Raw genomic sequence first — 16,892 nt, forward strand, 5'->3', positions numbered from 1 at the left:
TCAAAAGGTTCTAGAATTTCCCTTTGACTTTTTAATGTAATTTCTATTTCTTGGCTGAAATTTACTGTATTTTCATTCATTGTGAGCATATTTTTCTTTACCTCCTTAAGTATAGTTATGATAACTGCTTTAAAAATTCATCCAGTGTATGAATTGAATTAGAATGATAAAAAGAATGAAGAGAGCATAATAAATCTTTGGAAGAATGGAAGCAGGAGGTGCATGTGCACCCAACATTGGAGCTCCAAAATATATTAAGCAAATACTAACAGATCTGAAGGTAGAAACAGACAACAGTACAATAATAGTAAGGGGACTTTTGTGCCCCATCTTCAACAATGAATAGGTCATTGAGAGAGAAAGTCAATAAGGAAACATTGAACTTGCACTATACCTCAGACCAAATAAATTTAACAAACATATACAGATTATTCTAATCAACAGTAGCAGAATACACATTCTTCTCAAGTTTACATGGGATATTCTCCAGGATGATTATGTGTTAGGTCACAAAGCAAGCCTTAGCAAATATAACAGGATTGAAATCATATCACATATGTTTTCCAATCACAAAGATATGAAACTAGAGATCAATAATAGGAGGAAAACTAGAAAATTAATACATGTGTGGATATTAAACAATAGACTCCTGAACAAGTGGGTTAAAAAAGAAATCAAAAGGGAAATCTAAAAATACCTTTAAAGAAACAAAAATCAATACAGACTGTACCAAAATGTATGGGACGTACCAAAAGCAGTTCTAAGAGCTAAGTCTATGGCAGTTAACATGTACATTAAGAAAATGTAAAGATGACAAACAAGCAACCTAACTCTACACCTTAAGGAAGTAGGAAAAAAACAAAACAAAAAACAAACCAACAAACTAAGCCCAGAGTTAAGAGAAGGAAAGAAATAACAAAGATCAAAGCAGAAGTAAATGAAACAGAGACCAGAAAAGCAATAGAAAATATCACTGAAACTAAGAGCTGTGTTTTTGAAAAGATGAAAAAATTGACACACCTTTACCTAGACCAAGAAAAAAATACAGAAGAGTGTAATAAAACCAGAAATGCAAGAGGAGACATTATAATTGACACCACAGAAATATGATAATAAGAAATGAGTAATTGAAAACACATTAGATAACTTAGAAGAAATAGATAAATTTATAGAAACATACAATTTACCATGATTGAGTCAGAAAGAAATAAAAAAATTAAATTGGCCAGTAACAAGTAAGGAGATTGAAGCAGTAATCAAAAATCTCCCAACAAAGAGAAGTCCAGGGCCAGATGGCTTCACTGGTGAATTTTACCAAACATCTAAAGAAGAATTAACATCAATCCTTCTTAAAATTTCCCAAAAACTTGGAGAGGAAGGAACACTCCCAAAGTCATTTTATGAGGCCAGCATTACCCAAATAAGGACAGTAGAAGAAAAGAGCACTATAGGCAAATATTCCTGATAAATATAGGTGCAAAACTGTCCACAAAGTACTAGCAAACAAATTCATCAGCACATTTAAAGTATTATACACCATGATCAAGTGTGATTCATCCCTAGGATATGTGGATGGTTGAAGATATTCAAGTAAAAAATGTGATATGTCATATTAGTAGAATGAAAGGTAAAGATCATACAGTCATCTCAATAGATGCATAAATAGCTTTTGTCAAAATAGAACATCATTTCATCATTAAACTCAATAAATTGGTTATGGAAGAAATGTACCACAGTATAATAAAGCCACCCACACATTTTAATATTTATTTATTTGCGAGAGAGTACATGATTGAGCATGAGTGGGAAGGGCAGAGGGAGAGGGAGAGAGGATCTCAAGCAGACTCCATGCTGAGCATGGAACCCACTGTGAGGCTTGATCTCAAAATCTTGAGGTCACAACCCGAGCCGAAACCAAGGGTTGGATGCCTAACTGACTATACCACCTAGGTGTTCCAATAAAGGCTATATATGACAAACCCACAGCTAACATCCTACTTAACAGATGTGTCAAAAATGTGCTAAAATCAGGAAGAAGACAAGGTGCTCACTCTTGGTGCTCCTATTCAATATATATATATAGTACTAGAAATCCTAGCCAGAGACATTAGTCAAGAAAAATAAATAAAAGTTATCCAAATTAAAAAGCAGTAAAATTGTTTCTGTTTATGGATGATATGATCTTATATGTAGAAAATCTTTATAGACTTCACAAAAAAAACCATTACAACTAATTAACAAATTCAGTACAGTTTCAGGATGCAATATCAATACCCCCAAATCAGTTTCATTTCTATATACTAACCATATACTATCCATAAAAGAAATAAAGGTTTTATTTACAGTAACATCAAGCATAATAAAATAATTAAGAATAAATGTAACCATGGAGGTGAAATATCTATATCCTGAAAACTACAAGACACTAATGAAAGAAAGTGAAGAAGGCACAAATAATTAAAAACATATCCTGTGTTTATTGATTGGAAGAATTAATACTGTTAAAATGGCCTTAGTACCCAAAGTAACTCATAGATTCAATGCAGTTCTAGTCAGAAGTCCAATGGCATTTTTCAAAGAAATAAAACAACAACAACAACAACAACAACAACAACAACAACAAACTGTCCTAAAATCTGTCTAGAACTACAGAGGAACTTGAATAGACAAAGCTGTCTTCAGGAAGAACAAAGCTGGAGACATTATTTAAATAACCAAAACATGGAAACAACTGAATGTCCATCGATGGATGAACAGATAAAGAAAATATAGTGTATATATACTATAGAATATTGTTCAGCCGTAAAAAGAAGGAAATCCTGACTATTGTGACAACATGGAATGGCCTGGAAGGCGTTTTTGTAAGATAAATAAGTCAGATAGAGAAAAACCAAAACTGTATGGTATCACATGTGAAATGTAAAAAGCCAATTTTTTAGAAATAGAAGGTAAAATAGTGATTTTTAGGGCCCAAGAAGTGGGGGAAATGGGTAGCTATTGGTCAAAGGGCACAAATTTTCTAGCTGTAGGATGAGATTTTTCGGGTGATGTAGCAGACAGCATGATCATTATAATTAACAATAGTTTGTTATATACTTGAAAGCTGTTAGGCAAGTAGGTCCTATATGTTACCACAACACACAAAAAATGATAATTATGTGAGTGGTACATATGGAATGGAGAAAACAGTCCAGTACCTATTGATTACTCCAGAGAAACTTAGACTTTGGAGATGTGAGTTAATAATGGGTGTGTGTGGGGGTGGTGCTTGAGTGGCACGGTTGAGCATCAGACTCTTGATTTTGGCTCAGATCATGATCTCGGGGTCATGGGATGGAGCCCTGGGGTAGGGCTCCCCACTCAGCTGGGAGTCTTCTTGAGAATCTCTCTCTCCCTCTTCCCCTCCCCTCACTCATGTACTAGTGTGTGTGCACTCTCACCCTCTCTCTCAAATAAAAAATCTGAAAAAAGAAGTAACAGGTGGTGGGATAAGATGAGAGGTTTAAAATAGTGTGATTTGTTGAAAGTTCACGTACAAAACATGAACTTTCTTCTTTCTTTTCTTCTTCTTTCTTCTTTCTTCTCCTGCTCCATGCATGGAATATTTGTACTTCAATCTCCAGTGGAAGAGTAGAAGATTCTTTTCTAGGGAAGTTCATAAAAGACTGCCATGAAGTGCCATCTTCACCAGCGAAGCGGTTATTTCCCTCCTAGAATTCCCTAAAGTGAAGCCTGGTTGACTAGTCTTTCCATGCTCACAGACCTTTTTGTAATCTCTTAAGTGACTTCCTGTTCAATATGAATGACTGCCCAAGTTTAGCAGATGTTTGAGGGGAAAATACCCACCTGGAAAGAGAGGGACCCAAATCTACCAATATGTGAAAACAAGTAACAACAATAAAAATTATCAGGAGGCAACAGATAATGCATAAACAGAATAATACGTCAAAAAATTAGTTGGTATTCTTAAAAATTAAAAAATTGGTTCTTTATGTAAAAATGTTGCAGAGATCATCAGGAGGTTTTATAAGAGAATTCAGTATCCATTAGGAGTTCCAGACAAAGGAAGAAACTGATCAGAGCAGTAATACAAGAAAATTCCCTTTTTCTGAAGGACTCGAATTTTCAGGTTCATGCATATATTACTTACCCAGCATAATGAATGAAAGAAAGAATTACATCAAGGTGTGTCATTGTGAAATTTAGAACACATAGGGTAAAGAGGTTTGAAAAACTTCCAGAGGAAAAAAGTAACGTCATATGCAAAAGAATGACGATCAAAATGACATTGTTTTTCTCATTAGCAATACTGGATGCTAGAAGACAATGGAACAATGTCTTCAATAATCTGAGGAACCTTGAACTCTATACTCAGTTAAATTTTTTACAAGTTTATGTGAAGAATGATTAGTCATTTTTGGATCACACGAACTCAGGAAATTTAACTTTCATGTTTCATTTCTTAAGAATTACTTGAAGAAGAAAATAAAAAAAAAAGGAATTACTTGAAGAGGGGCGCCTGGGTGGTGCAATCGGTTATGTGTCTGATTCTTGGTTTTGGCTCAGGTTGTGATCTTGAGGTCATAATATTGAGCTCCATGTTGGGCTCCATGCTCAGCCTGGAGTCTGAGACTCTCTCTCTCTCCTTCTCCCTCTGCGCCCCCTCCTAATAAATAAATTAATCTTAAAAAAAAAAAAAGCCACTTGAAGATGTGATCCAACAAAATGTGGGATTAAAATGATTAAAAGGTAAATACAGAATTTAGAAAACTATGGCTCTAACCCCAGTGAGAGATGAAAGTAAGTCCCCTCTAGAAATCACATTTATGAAGCAGTTCTATAGGACAATCAACTCAGGTTACATATGCCTTCAGGAATAATAGGGTCTGGGTAGGGTGCATATTATACCTAGTATGGCAAGCTTTTTGAAGAAATAAAGATTATTGTAGTTAGAATATTAGAGAATTAAGAAAATTGGAGAATTTGAAACTCAAAAACAAAAGCTATAATCAAAACAAAAATCTGTCATTAACTGTATGTAATCATTGCATATATACTTGGCTCTTTGGTGAGACAGAAGGCTTACATGACATAATGATTAACACTGATTATTGCTTTAACTTAAAATACTTTGCTGGGAAGATAATTGAAGAAGCAGTAAGGTAGGGGGTCTAGATTTTTAAGTGAGCTGAGTTTTTACCATAAAGTTTAAGGGTGTTATTTATAAATGTGGTTGTAAAAATGTTAACTCTACAAAACAGAATTGGGGGTTGGAAAAAGCATAAGAAGGTACTATTGTTTCTCATAAAATAATTTTAGTATTATCGATTTTTAAAACCATGAACTTATATGCATTTGGCAGACATTTAAACTGAAATAAATTGGGGTGTTTGGGTGGCTCAGTCAGTTAAGTGTCTGCCTTAGGTTTAGATCATGATCCCAGGGTCCTGGGATCAAGTCCTGCATCGGGCTCCTTGTTCAGCTGAGAGCTGGCTTCTCCCTCTGCCCCTCACCTCACTTGTGCTCTCTCTTTCTCTCAAATAAATAAATAAAATCTTTAAAAAAAGAATAGAAAAAAAATAAAGTGAAATAAATTAGTCGGGAAAAGATGAAGTTTTCTAAAAAAATTGAGGTGGGGTAAATAACCATTTGAGTGAGTGGTTATGCCTCTGTGTAACACTCAAGGTTGTAGAAGGATTAAACATATTATTTTAAAGTAAATCTTAGAAGTATTAGAGGAAAATAAATACTAATAAAATTGTAGAGTGGAAATAAAATATTTTTTACATGGCCAAATCTAATTGAATTTTATATTACAGCTTCTTCCTTTGTTGTCATATTTAGAAACCTTTACATTCAATGGGCAGAGGGAAATTATGCCTGGTGATGTTGTAGGGGCTGGGAGATAAGCATTCATGTACTTACATGTGCTGCTATGAAGTGGCATTGTTTTTCTGGAGGGCAGTTTCCCAGTATTTATTTATGTGTAGCATTTATCCTTGCATCTAGATTCTCTACTTCTAGGAATTCCCCTAATAAAATAATTAAGGATACACACAAAATTTTAGCTCTGGAGATAGTCTGCATCGCATTATTAAACAGCAAAATATTGGAAGCCATATAAATATCTTATAGTAGGCTATGTTTAAATAAACATGTTCTTTTAAATGCATTACAATGCAAATACTGTTATAAATGTTTTTATTTATAGAGGAAGATGTTTGTGATACATTATTGAGGGGAGACAGAGTAAAGGAACTTTATTTTGTCTGGTTCTTTTTTCAGCCTACCAATATAAATATTAACTGCTGATAAATAGAAAATACAGAAAAGCAAAAAGAGCAGTCTTTCACATGTACAGAAATCTTTATATGCTGGGTTATCATTCATCAAAATAACTGATATTACTGAATGGAGATTTTGATACATTTTTTTCCTTTTTTCCCCCTAATTTATTTTGCAATTAACTGTAGTTAACATATGTTTGTGTGTATGTGGTCTGTGCATTTGTGTGTTAACAAAGGAAAAAGAGGGTGTTTAAAAAGAGCTGAGAATTATCCTAGCTCACAAGAGAATTCCCCAATTTTGTTATTGTGTCATACAAAGTGTAATACCCTACATCTTATTGTGTGAATTTTGTTAGTGCAAAAATTCCCCCCACTCAAGGAAATATAAGTTTAAATATGGACTGGACACTTTCAAAGGGCTGAGGATCTCAGTAATAATTTTAAAGGTAATAGAGTGACCGCCTTCCTCAATGAAAAAAAAAAAATTCCAAGGCTTTCATAATCCTAGATGACTCTTCCTACTGATGGAAATTCTTTGGGATCTGATTACATGAAAAACTAGTTGTTTATCCCTCCTTGAAAGTATCACACAAAGTCCACATACATATATGCATTCACATATCCCTATGGACACTACTATGCAATAATAACCTTTTTATATGATCTTGATATGTTATTTTCCCTTAATTTTGAATCACTATCTATTTGCTTGAATCTGATCCTGACTCGCGCCTAACGCATGCTCGTTGCCAGAGCGAGTGCTGGTGAATGGGAAGAAAGTCTGTTTTGATGTTGCGCCTCTTCTGTACTCCCTTTGTTGGGTGAGCCTCAGAGAGGCAACTTTGGAGTTTTTGTATCTTCATCTTTATGTATTTTCATGGTTATCATTTGGGCTTCAAACATGAAACACGGGGTCACCGTCCTACTTCCCTTTATTGTTGTATGGGTTGTTATTTTAGCTTTGGTTTCCCTGAGGGAACCCGGGAGGTTGTATTTGGGTGGTTTCTTCCAGCCCATGACCTGTTGGATCTGGGGTCAGGAGGGGAGAGAAGACAAGTTGGTAGAGTTCGTACAGTGGTACAGGTGTAGGGCAGGCTGGTGTCTTAATCCTAGGGACCTTCTGAGAAGCCAGATGGAACTGATGACAGCAGGAGAAACAACAGGGAAGCATTCATCTGTCTGCTCTTGGGTCAAGGGCAGTCTCACTTGTGTGCTGAGAGTCATGAATGCTACGTAGTTCTTGTGGTGTCCAAAGCCCCAGGGCAGGAAGCTAGAGGTGTGGTGTAAGTGTGAGAACTGGTCTTAGGTTCTGCTATGTGACCCTTCTTCCCAGGGCTGCTCACAGCAGGTTGCTGATGCTCTAGCTGGAGTAAGCTGAGACAGAGAGGATCTGCTTTGGAGCACAGGAGGTGTCCAGGACAGATCTGTCAGACTTGAACTGTAGTACAAAGGCAAGACTGAGCAGCAGTGTGTAGCAGTATTAGATGCCATTAATGATCATGCATCTTAAATATGGCTAGCTCAAATACTTCTATGGTAGTTAGAAAAACAAGGTTCCTATTTCATTTTCAGAGAAAAGACAGAGCTTAAAAATTCTTAGTGTTTTTTTGTTTGACTTATCTTTTAATTCAAGGTACTTTTCATAATATTGTTAACCTTTGTGACAGCTCTGAGGTACATTTTTTTAGCCTTTTTTTTTTTTTTTTAAATAGATGGGGATGTTACACAGAGAAGGAAAGAATTTACCCAAATCTATAGGATTACTAAGTTGAAGAGCTTAGATTTAAAGACTTGTCTGACTCCAAGAAGGTTCCCCCCATATATACCGCACCCTATAATTGAAGTTCCTGTAATCCTATCAGACCCCCAAACCTCTCTTCAACTGGTTTCTGATTCTGAAGGTCATGTGTATGTATTTCTTTAATCCACTAGAGGTCAGTATTGGGTTGATCAAGACAGGAGCCTTTGCCATCTGATTCACAGAATTTTAACTGAGTCTTACTGTTAGGTAAGTTGGAAGTTGTATTTTCACAATAAAACTTTATTTATTAGCATATGTAGACATATTAGGTTAATAGTTCAGAGTAGATCATTCTTATGGGTGTTCCCCCTCTCCTTTTTTTCCCCTCCTGTTTTGTTCCCCATCTTTTAGTAGGTAGAACATCCCAATCATCTCTTTTATTATGCCAGACCTCATTCTTACATACATTCCTTTTGTTGTCCACTGCCTTTATATAGTAAACATTTATCTAAACTTACTATGTGGGGCGCCTGGGTGGCTCAGTGGGTTAAGCCACTGCCTTCCGCTCAGGTCATGATCTCAGGGTCCTGGGATCGAGTTCCGCATCGGGCTCTCTGCTCAGCAGGGAGCCTGCTTCCCTCTCTCTCTGCCTGCCTCTCTGTCTACTTGTGATCTCTCTCTGTCAAATAAAAAAAAAAAAATCTTTAAACTTACTATGTATGTGTCACTGGATCTGTGTTTGGGGGATTCTAAGACTGGTAAAACGTGTTTCCTATCCTCAAAGAGAGAAGAGTTACATACTTAAGTACTGTACCGTGATTTTTTTACCTGGCTACCTGACAGGTTTACTGTACTCCTTTTCTCTCTTCCTTCAACTTATTACTTCCGTGGTTCTTCTCTTCGGAATGACCCCACCATCTAGTCATCAGGACCAGAACACTTGGGGTTCTTCTTAGTCCCTTCCTCTCTTCTAGGTACCACACTGCAATCAGTAAATTCTGTTTCTTCTGCCAGTTACCTATCTGCTGCTACCTTAATTCAAGTCCTCCTCATTGTTGTTTGGACTGTTACCGTGATCTGTATTGGTTTTTCTTTTTCTTGTCCTTACCTTCTCCTGGTTGACCCCGCTCCTCTGCTCCTGAAGAACTTGCCTGAATTGTAAAGCCGATGCTGTTCTCTCCCTGCTTACGTTCTTTCACTGTTTATCCCTTGCCTGCTAGCGAGCTTGAGGCTGCTTTGTATGGCTTCCTTATCTCTAGGTAGTTCTTTATCACTTGTGCTTTTATACAAGATTACTTATTCCTTGGGTGGGTAGTGTTATTTCACACATGGTGATCTTTTCTCAAGCTGTTTCCTTCTTTTACCTCTCTCCCTTTGGAAAAATCATATTTATCTTTTAAAAGCACAGTTTGCTGCCTCTTCCTCTGTGATAGCTGTTTGGCATCCCCTCCAAGCAGATACAATTACTTTCTCCTATGTCCAATTGTTACACCTGTATTTTTGTTATTATGCTAATTGCACTGAATTTGAGCCACTTATTTGCCTACCTATGCTTCCTGTAACAGTATGACCTGAGGTCCATGGGTCATGAACTCTATCTTATTCTCTGTAGGCCGGGGATGCAGCACAATGCCTGGTGCCCGCAGACATTCAGTACACATTTGACTGAAAGCAGGGCTATGGAGAGGGTGCACCATGAGTTAGCACAGCGAGAGGAGGCTTCCTAAAGGAAGAAGAGTTCTAGTTGGGATTCAGAGGGCAGGCTGGATGCAGGCAGGGAGGGGTCATCCAGTAGAGAAATGGCATGCTATTTCTAGTATAGTATGTGGTAGAACTTGATCCAAGTGGAAGATTCATGTTGGAGAGTACCGAATAAGTACACTGGAAAATTAGGCTCAGCTTCCATTATGGTGGAGTCCAAGGGAAGTTGGGATGGAGTTGGGGTGTGGACTTGTGTACATTTTTTTTTCTCCCAGTTTCCCTCATGTTCAATCTGTGTGATGAATAATGTGGTTTGAGAAAAGCCTGGCTGGGGGCGCCTGGGTGGCTCAGTGGGTTAAGCCTCTGCCTTCAGCTCAGGTCATGATCTCAGGGTCCTGGGATCGAGTCCCGCATCGGGCTCTCTGCTCGGCAGGGAGCCTGCTTCCTCCTCTCTCTCTCTTTGCTTGCCTCTCTGCCTACTTGTGATTTCTCACTGTCAAAAAAAAATAAAATAAATAAAATCTTAAAAAAAAAAAAGAAGAAGAAGAAGAGCCTGGCTGTAATATGCAGGGGAATTCTAGTGAGAAGGTGATGAGTTCCATTTTAGGTTTATTGGAAGTGAAGCGGTGGTAGAAGTCACAACTAGAGGCAATGGGGTACTAGGTTTTGGGAGAGTGGACAGAGTGGGAAGAGAAGGGAGCTTGAGGAAGAGATCTGGCTTGACTTCTTTATATTAGGAAATCAGAGAAGAATATGTATGAGGGGATCTTGAGGAAGAGGTCATTAAATGTGTAAAAATTAATCACAAAGAGAACAAGAAAAAGAAAACACTGGGGTCCCTGGGTGGCTCAGTGGGTTAAGCCTCTGCCTTTGTCTCAGGTCATGATCTCAGGGTCCTGGGATCAAGCCCTGCATCAGGCTCTCTGCTCAGCAGGGAGCCTGCTCCCCCCCGCCCACCGCCTGCCTTTCTGCCTACTTATGATTTCTCTCTGTCTGTCAAATAAATAAATAAAATCTTAAAAAAAAAAAGAAAGAAAAAGAAAACACCTAAATGTTTTCTAAGGTTTGCCCCATCTCCAACAGAGGTTGGAGGAATCAGTCCACTGATCTCCGCTTTAGTTCAAAGGCTATAAAGGTTGTCTCTGGAGGGACAGAAGAAATGGTCTTGGTGAGATAGTATAGCATGTTAGAACAGAGCTCTGAAGGGCTTTTATTGTTGTTGTTTTTCATGGACTTTAGTGTTACATTTTAATTTTAGCATCTATTACCTGCATGTATATATTTGCGTTTATTCTCTTCCACTTCCTGCCAATGCCATAACATACAGTTTGGATAGATGGTAATTTTCATTTGCATCCATAATGGGTAATATCTTAGTATTTCCTTGTTCTACCTGAGATTCAGTGTTTCCACCTTGGCCGCTTCTGTTTAAGCAGATCTGCCCTCACTGTAGACTTCTACAGACTGAAGCCTTGATCATCTTGAGAGACCCCCAAGTACTGATAGAGCCTTGGAATACAGCATGCAGTGTTTTGATTTCTAGCTATAGGGTTTGCGATCTTTATTTGCCTGTTTGGCCCAAACTGCGTTCCCTTACATTGATGGGAAAACCAGATGCCACCTAAAAAGAACAAATCACAGAAGATCTAAAATTACTTCCATAGGATACTTTCAGATTTGTATCATTTCAAGTTTAAATGACAGTACTTAAATGTGTCTCCTCTTGTTTGCTTTTGATATACTGGTAGTATTTTACCAATTGTGAAGAAAAATAAATGACTTGGGATTGTATAGAATACGACCACCTTATGAAAAGCTTTTGGTTTTGTTGTACTGAAGGACAGGCTTAAGAGACAAGTGATCACTCCAGTCCAGGGCCTACTTTTTTAAATATGAAAGCTCTAGGAAGTTCTCCCTTCCTTTGTGCCTCCCTAGAGTCCTCAATCGCTTTTTGTGTGGTTTACTTGGAAGTGGAAAAGAACTTACTACTTTTGAGAGGAAGAGAAAGACTGTTCTATCTAATTTAGGTTCTCCAATGCTTGGAGGATAAGTATGTTTTAATGTACAAACATAAATGTTCTTAGGTACCTTCTCTTTCTCAGTTTGTTACTGAAGTCAGGTACATTTTATGTAAGTCAAACCAAAGTATCAGTGAGTATTATGCATGGAAACAAGCTTGTCCATTGATTCAGATCTCTGGAATGTAGATTCTTTTCATTTTCTTGGCAGAAACTAGCTCCCATAGTTCAAGTTTTTCTCTGTCCTATTATAATTGTCTCATTTAACCAGTGCCTGGACTAACATACTTAATATTTATCTTGAATTTCTTAATCTCATTCAGAATATTTGGAGACTCTGATTTTCTCCAGAACTAATTTCTGCCTGTCACCAAGGAGAAATGTCATATATTGATTAAGAAATATGTATTTTGAGAGGCCATCCTTTTTAAACTATGTGTCTTAGGATGACACTGAGTATTATTTAAAAAAAAAACGACAACAACTGGAAGTTCCATTGTGAAATATTTTGGAACATGCTGGATTAAACCAAATTAAGGAAGTTTCCTTAGGCAGGATTTCTCTCAGTTTTTATTCTGTTAATATGCATTGTGTACCTACAAGAGGGCTCCATGACAACAGTGCTTTCCATGTATTTGACAACAGAACCTTTTGTGGGGGAAATATTTTGTCATGCTTTGAGGAACTGTTTGTTGGTGTAGTGGGAAGATCTCTCCTCTGAAACTGAGGAGATCACACGTTGAGCTTCTGATTTACCACTAACTAGCCTTCTGACCTCAAACAAATGCCTTGTCTTCTAGCCTCAGTTTCCTGAGTCTTGACTAAAGTCACTTCCAGCTCTAAAACCGTGTGGTTTAATACTTACGTTGTTGACTCCACATAGTCACACTTTCCACTCTTTGTATGGATCGAAACCACGCCATCTGAATCTGTTTTGTAAAGCTGAGGGGATTACATTTCCTTTTTTAAGGTTCAGAAGAAGAAACCCTTTAAAACTCTGTTTTCCACAGATTAAGGTCATGCAATCCTCAAGGATTAGTTAGTTCAAATTACTCTATTAAGATGTTTCATTCCCCTGATTACATTCTATTGGTCTCTTGTAACCACAGAACTGTTCTTGGGGTCCGCTAAGCTGAAAAGGTCTTGTCCCTCCTCCCCCCAGCCACAGTGATCCCAGCATGGCCTGTGTCTTGTAGGAGATGCGTATTTAGTCGTTAGGTGCTAATCTCTTGGCTACTTAGATGAAGGAGGGCAGGCTTCATTTCTATGGTGATGTAGTGGGTATATTTGGAAAATCTTCTGATAATATTGACTGATTATCTTTTTTTTTTTTTCTGGGAAAATGAATCAAGATGGATAACTTCAGGGTTAAAAATGTATGTATTAATGTGTTTGGTTTTATTTCTGGGGGCTAAAACTATATCCTACGGCATTTTATTGTATTTTCTTTAAGGTACCAACTTGTTCAAAATGAGAAGTTCTTCGAATGCTGAATTAAGTTGTTTCTTCTTTCTTTCTTTCTTCTTCTTCTTTTTCAATGTGTGTGTATGTGTTTCTATCCTAGGCTCAACAACAAAGAAACCTGGATAACATCGTCTTGCAACAACCCAGAATAGGTAGCAGGAGAAAATCTAAAAAAGATGTATACACAATTTTTGATACAGAGATAGAAAGCACTAGCCCCAAGTCTGAACAGGATTCAGGAATTCTGGATGTTGAAGATGAGGAAGATGATGAAGAGGTAACCAACATTTGAACTGGGGAAATAAGACTAATGTTAGGGTTAATTTTTGAGATGTGAAGAAGAGTTTATCCATGTAACATAGCTTGTGTGATCTTCTGGGTATTAGATATCATTTTAAATACAAATGGGCCTCGATATAGGGAAACTGAAGATACACCATGATATCTTAGATTCTAATTACTTAGATTTTGAATATACTCATACTTTTTTTTTTAAAGTTTCAAGGTTTTTGATTATATACCACCCAGATACTACATTAAGGAAAGAGTAGACTTTACCTGACCCAGAGAAAGATCTAGGTAAACTCCTCTGAACATCATTACTTGAGACAGAAGAGGTTATTTAAACAGTGAGGTGCAAATAAAGGGGTCATAGACTGAAAATATAGAAAGGCTCCAGAAAGTTGAGAATATATTTCTGGAGGGAATAAATATATGAGTGCTTATAGAGAATCTGGGTATCTGGGGATATCCATAATCTCTTACATTAGTTCTGTCACTTTCAGGTAAAGAATAAGATTAAGTTGCTTAAGTAGGGCATATATTTTTATCCTGGTTTGTTGTTGAAAGTATATTTAATGTGTTTTTTTATTTTTATTTTTATTTATTTTTTTAAAGGTTTTTTTTAAGATTTTATTTATTTTATTTGACAGAGATCACAAGTAGACAGAGAGGCAGGCAGAGAGAGAGAGGAAGAAGCAGGCTCGCCGCTGAGCAAAGAGCCCGATGTGGGGCTCGATCCCAGGACCCTGGGATCATGACCTGAGCTGAAGGCAGAGGCTTTAACCCACTGAGCCACCCAGGCGCCCCTAATGTGTTTTTTAAAAAAAAAAACTGCAATGACACTTGAGATCGCTTGTTAAACTGTTTTTCTAAATACTTATCATTTGGATAACCTGGATCAGTTTCTTTGGGAATGTAGTGATTAGGAGCATGAACTTGGGAGTCATACAGTTTGCATTCAGATCCTGGCTTTGCCATTTTATTTCTGTTTCCTTTTTAAAAAATTATCATTAATGCTCATATCATTTACTCTTTAAATGTCTGGTGACCTGTGTGAGGAACCATTTATCCCTGTGCTCTGTCACCTGTTTGCCTTTAAATGTTTGGCTCTTTTTCATTGTTTTGTTTCTCCAGATAAAATTGGGTTCACTGTCTTCCCCATCCTTGTTCTGTCCTACTCCCCTCCCACCCAAGAACTATACCCTTGAACTTGTCACCCTCTAACTCGGGAATCTTAGGTAACGATTTAATCTGTTGGGACCTTAGTCTTCATCTGTCAAGTAAAGACAGTAGTCTCTACCCCACAGGACTGCACAAGTGCCTAAGCCATAGAAAGTGGTCAGCAAATGTTAGTGTCTGTTCTCTTGTTACTCTTTTTTGCCCGCTTCTGTTAGGTATCACCACCATCATATTCTTTATCAGGATGTGTTTATTACATAAATGAAGTACATTAATAGTTAAAAGTGTGTGAAAGTTTCATCAAAATCCCCATTGTACCTGGATAAGAAATGGAGCTAAGACAAGAGCCAGGCATTTGCCTGATATCTATAGAAATAGAAAGTGGCAGAGAAGACTTCATCCTCCTGAGTATTTTCTAGCATTCTCTCTTCTTGCCTGGGATGACTGGTGTGGTAGGAAGGGATCCACCTTGGAGACCAGATTGTCGAGTATTGGGCCCATCACTGATGACAACAGTCAAGTATCAGAATCAGCAAAGTCTAGTTAATGCCTTTTATTTACATTTTGGGTGTCTGTTAAGAAAATTAAATTCTATTCACCACTATGACCTGAGGAAATAGAAGTTAGACATAGTCTATGCTCTGGGTAATACACACCCCAAAGAGATGGCTAGATGATAAGATGAAAGAAAGAAACAGATCCATTGTTACCATATATAGTGGAACCGTATGGATACACGCCCTTCTTTATCATAAGCTCACCGAAGATCCTGGGCAAATCCATTTTAATTTTTGTGCTATATTTCTTTTTTGTTTTGTCTTCTGAGGCCTAGAGAAGATAAAGAAAATGGGACTAGTACAATGTGTTGAGGTCTCCTCATAAACGAAGTATTGTAAAAATGTACTTGGACGTGAGCATTTTAAAATGGTCATATATCCCAAATCAAACAGAATCCTGTTTGAGATTTGCTGATTGAGCTCTTACAACAAGAATTCAGCACTTCAGTGTCATCTAATGGCATCCTATCTTAAAAAAAATCCTACCTTCTATTTATTTACTTCTCAGTTTGAATCTTCTTCAAGTGCACATTCTTAATCTCAAACCTCATGTAGAGAATTATTTATTTAGATGTCTCCAAACTGGTTTCTTGGCATAGTTCTTGCATGGTGTGAATAAATTCTTCAGATAAGGTCTTTCGTGACCCACTGTGACGTTCTGACCTTCATTCTTGTCATTCTTCAACAGACCTCATTGAGAGCAGCGTAAATAGTTTCTAAAATATTTTGACTTCTAAACTGTGGCACAGAATCCTGTAGGGCAGCGATTCTTAATCTAGTTGGGGTCATATATTCCTTTGTGAGTTTGACAAAAAAAAAATATGGAATCTTTTCCCAGTGAAATATGCATATATTCACTCACAAAAAGTTCTGCATGAAATTTCAAGGGATTCCTGAAACACACGTTGCTCTTAGGAGCCATGTTAAGAGCCTAAGTTGTAGGTTAAGTGCTGAAATTTTAATGTGCATAAGAATCACCTTGATACTCATAATAAAATGCAGATTTGGAAATTCTGCAGGTTGGACATGAAATCTGAGAATTTGCATTTTTAACAGGCTTTCAGGTGGGAATGGTGCTTCTGTTTGCAGAGCACACTTGGAGTCACAAGGCTATAGAGGACCACAAGGAAGCATTTTTAGTAGATAAAGAAGACAAAACCTTGAATGTTTGTGTCTCTTACTGATTTTTCATTACTATGTCTTAAAATTTTTCCAGCAATGAATGCAGTACTTGGAAGAGAAAGTTACATTTTTGTTTTCTAAAATCTGTTGCTTGTAATAGATTTTTAAAATACTTTAATGAAATTTTATATTTTTTATGAAATTTAATGATTCTGATTTAATATACTTAAGTTAGATATTTTCTTATTCACTGAAGGGAGGACTTTTTCTTTTTCCTGTGCTTTTAATGAAAGGGATATTTAGTACATTCTTTGAGTCAAGTGACATTTGTAGGCTATTAACTATGTCTTCAGCATGATGGTACTTAATGGGAGAGCACAGAATGAGGAGGGTACGAAAACACAAACACCTAAAAATGGCTTAGAACATAATAAGCAGGTATTTCATATATTGTTGAACTGAAATAAAGTTTGTGTCAGACACAGCTAAACTAAATAGGCTGGAAACTGAAGATGAAGTCATCTTGGATGAAAAGACCAGC

At 37.1% G+C, this 16,892-nt stretch overlaps 1 protein-coding gene across 2 annotated transcripts in view; it reads left to right on the forward strand.

The window, feature by feature from the left end:
• Positions 1-16,892, forward strand: part of EXOC6B (exocyst complex component 6B) — a 715,681-nt gene that overhangs the window by 248,192 nt on the left and 450,597 nt on the right. For both annotated transcript variants that reach the window (XM_047743996.1, XM_047743997.1), the window contains exon 7: positions 13,312-13,488. In XM_047743996.1, the coding sequence (XP_047599952.1) occupies positions 13,312-13,488 (177 nt within the window). The remainder of the gene's footprint in view (positions 1-13,311; positions 13,489-16,892) is intronic.

Source organism: Lutra lutra, chromosome 9, assembly GCF_902655055.1.
Source record: "Lutra lutra chromosome 9, mLutLut1.2, whole genome shotgun sequence".
NCBI classification, from domain to species: domain Eukaryota; kingdom Metazoa; phylum Chordata; class Mammalia; order Carnivora; family Mustelidae; genus Lutra; species Lutra lutra.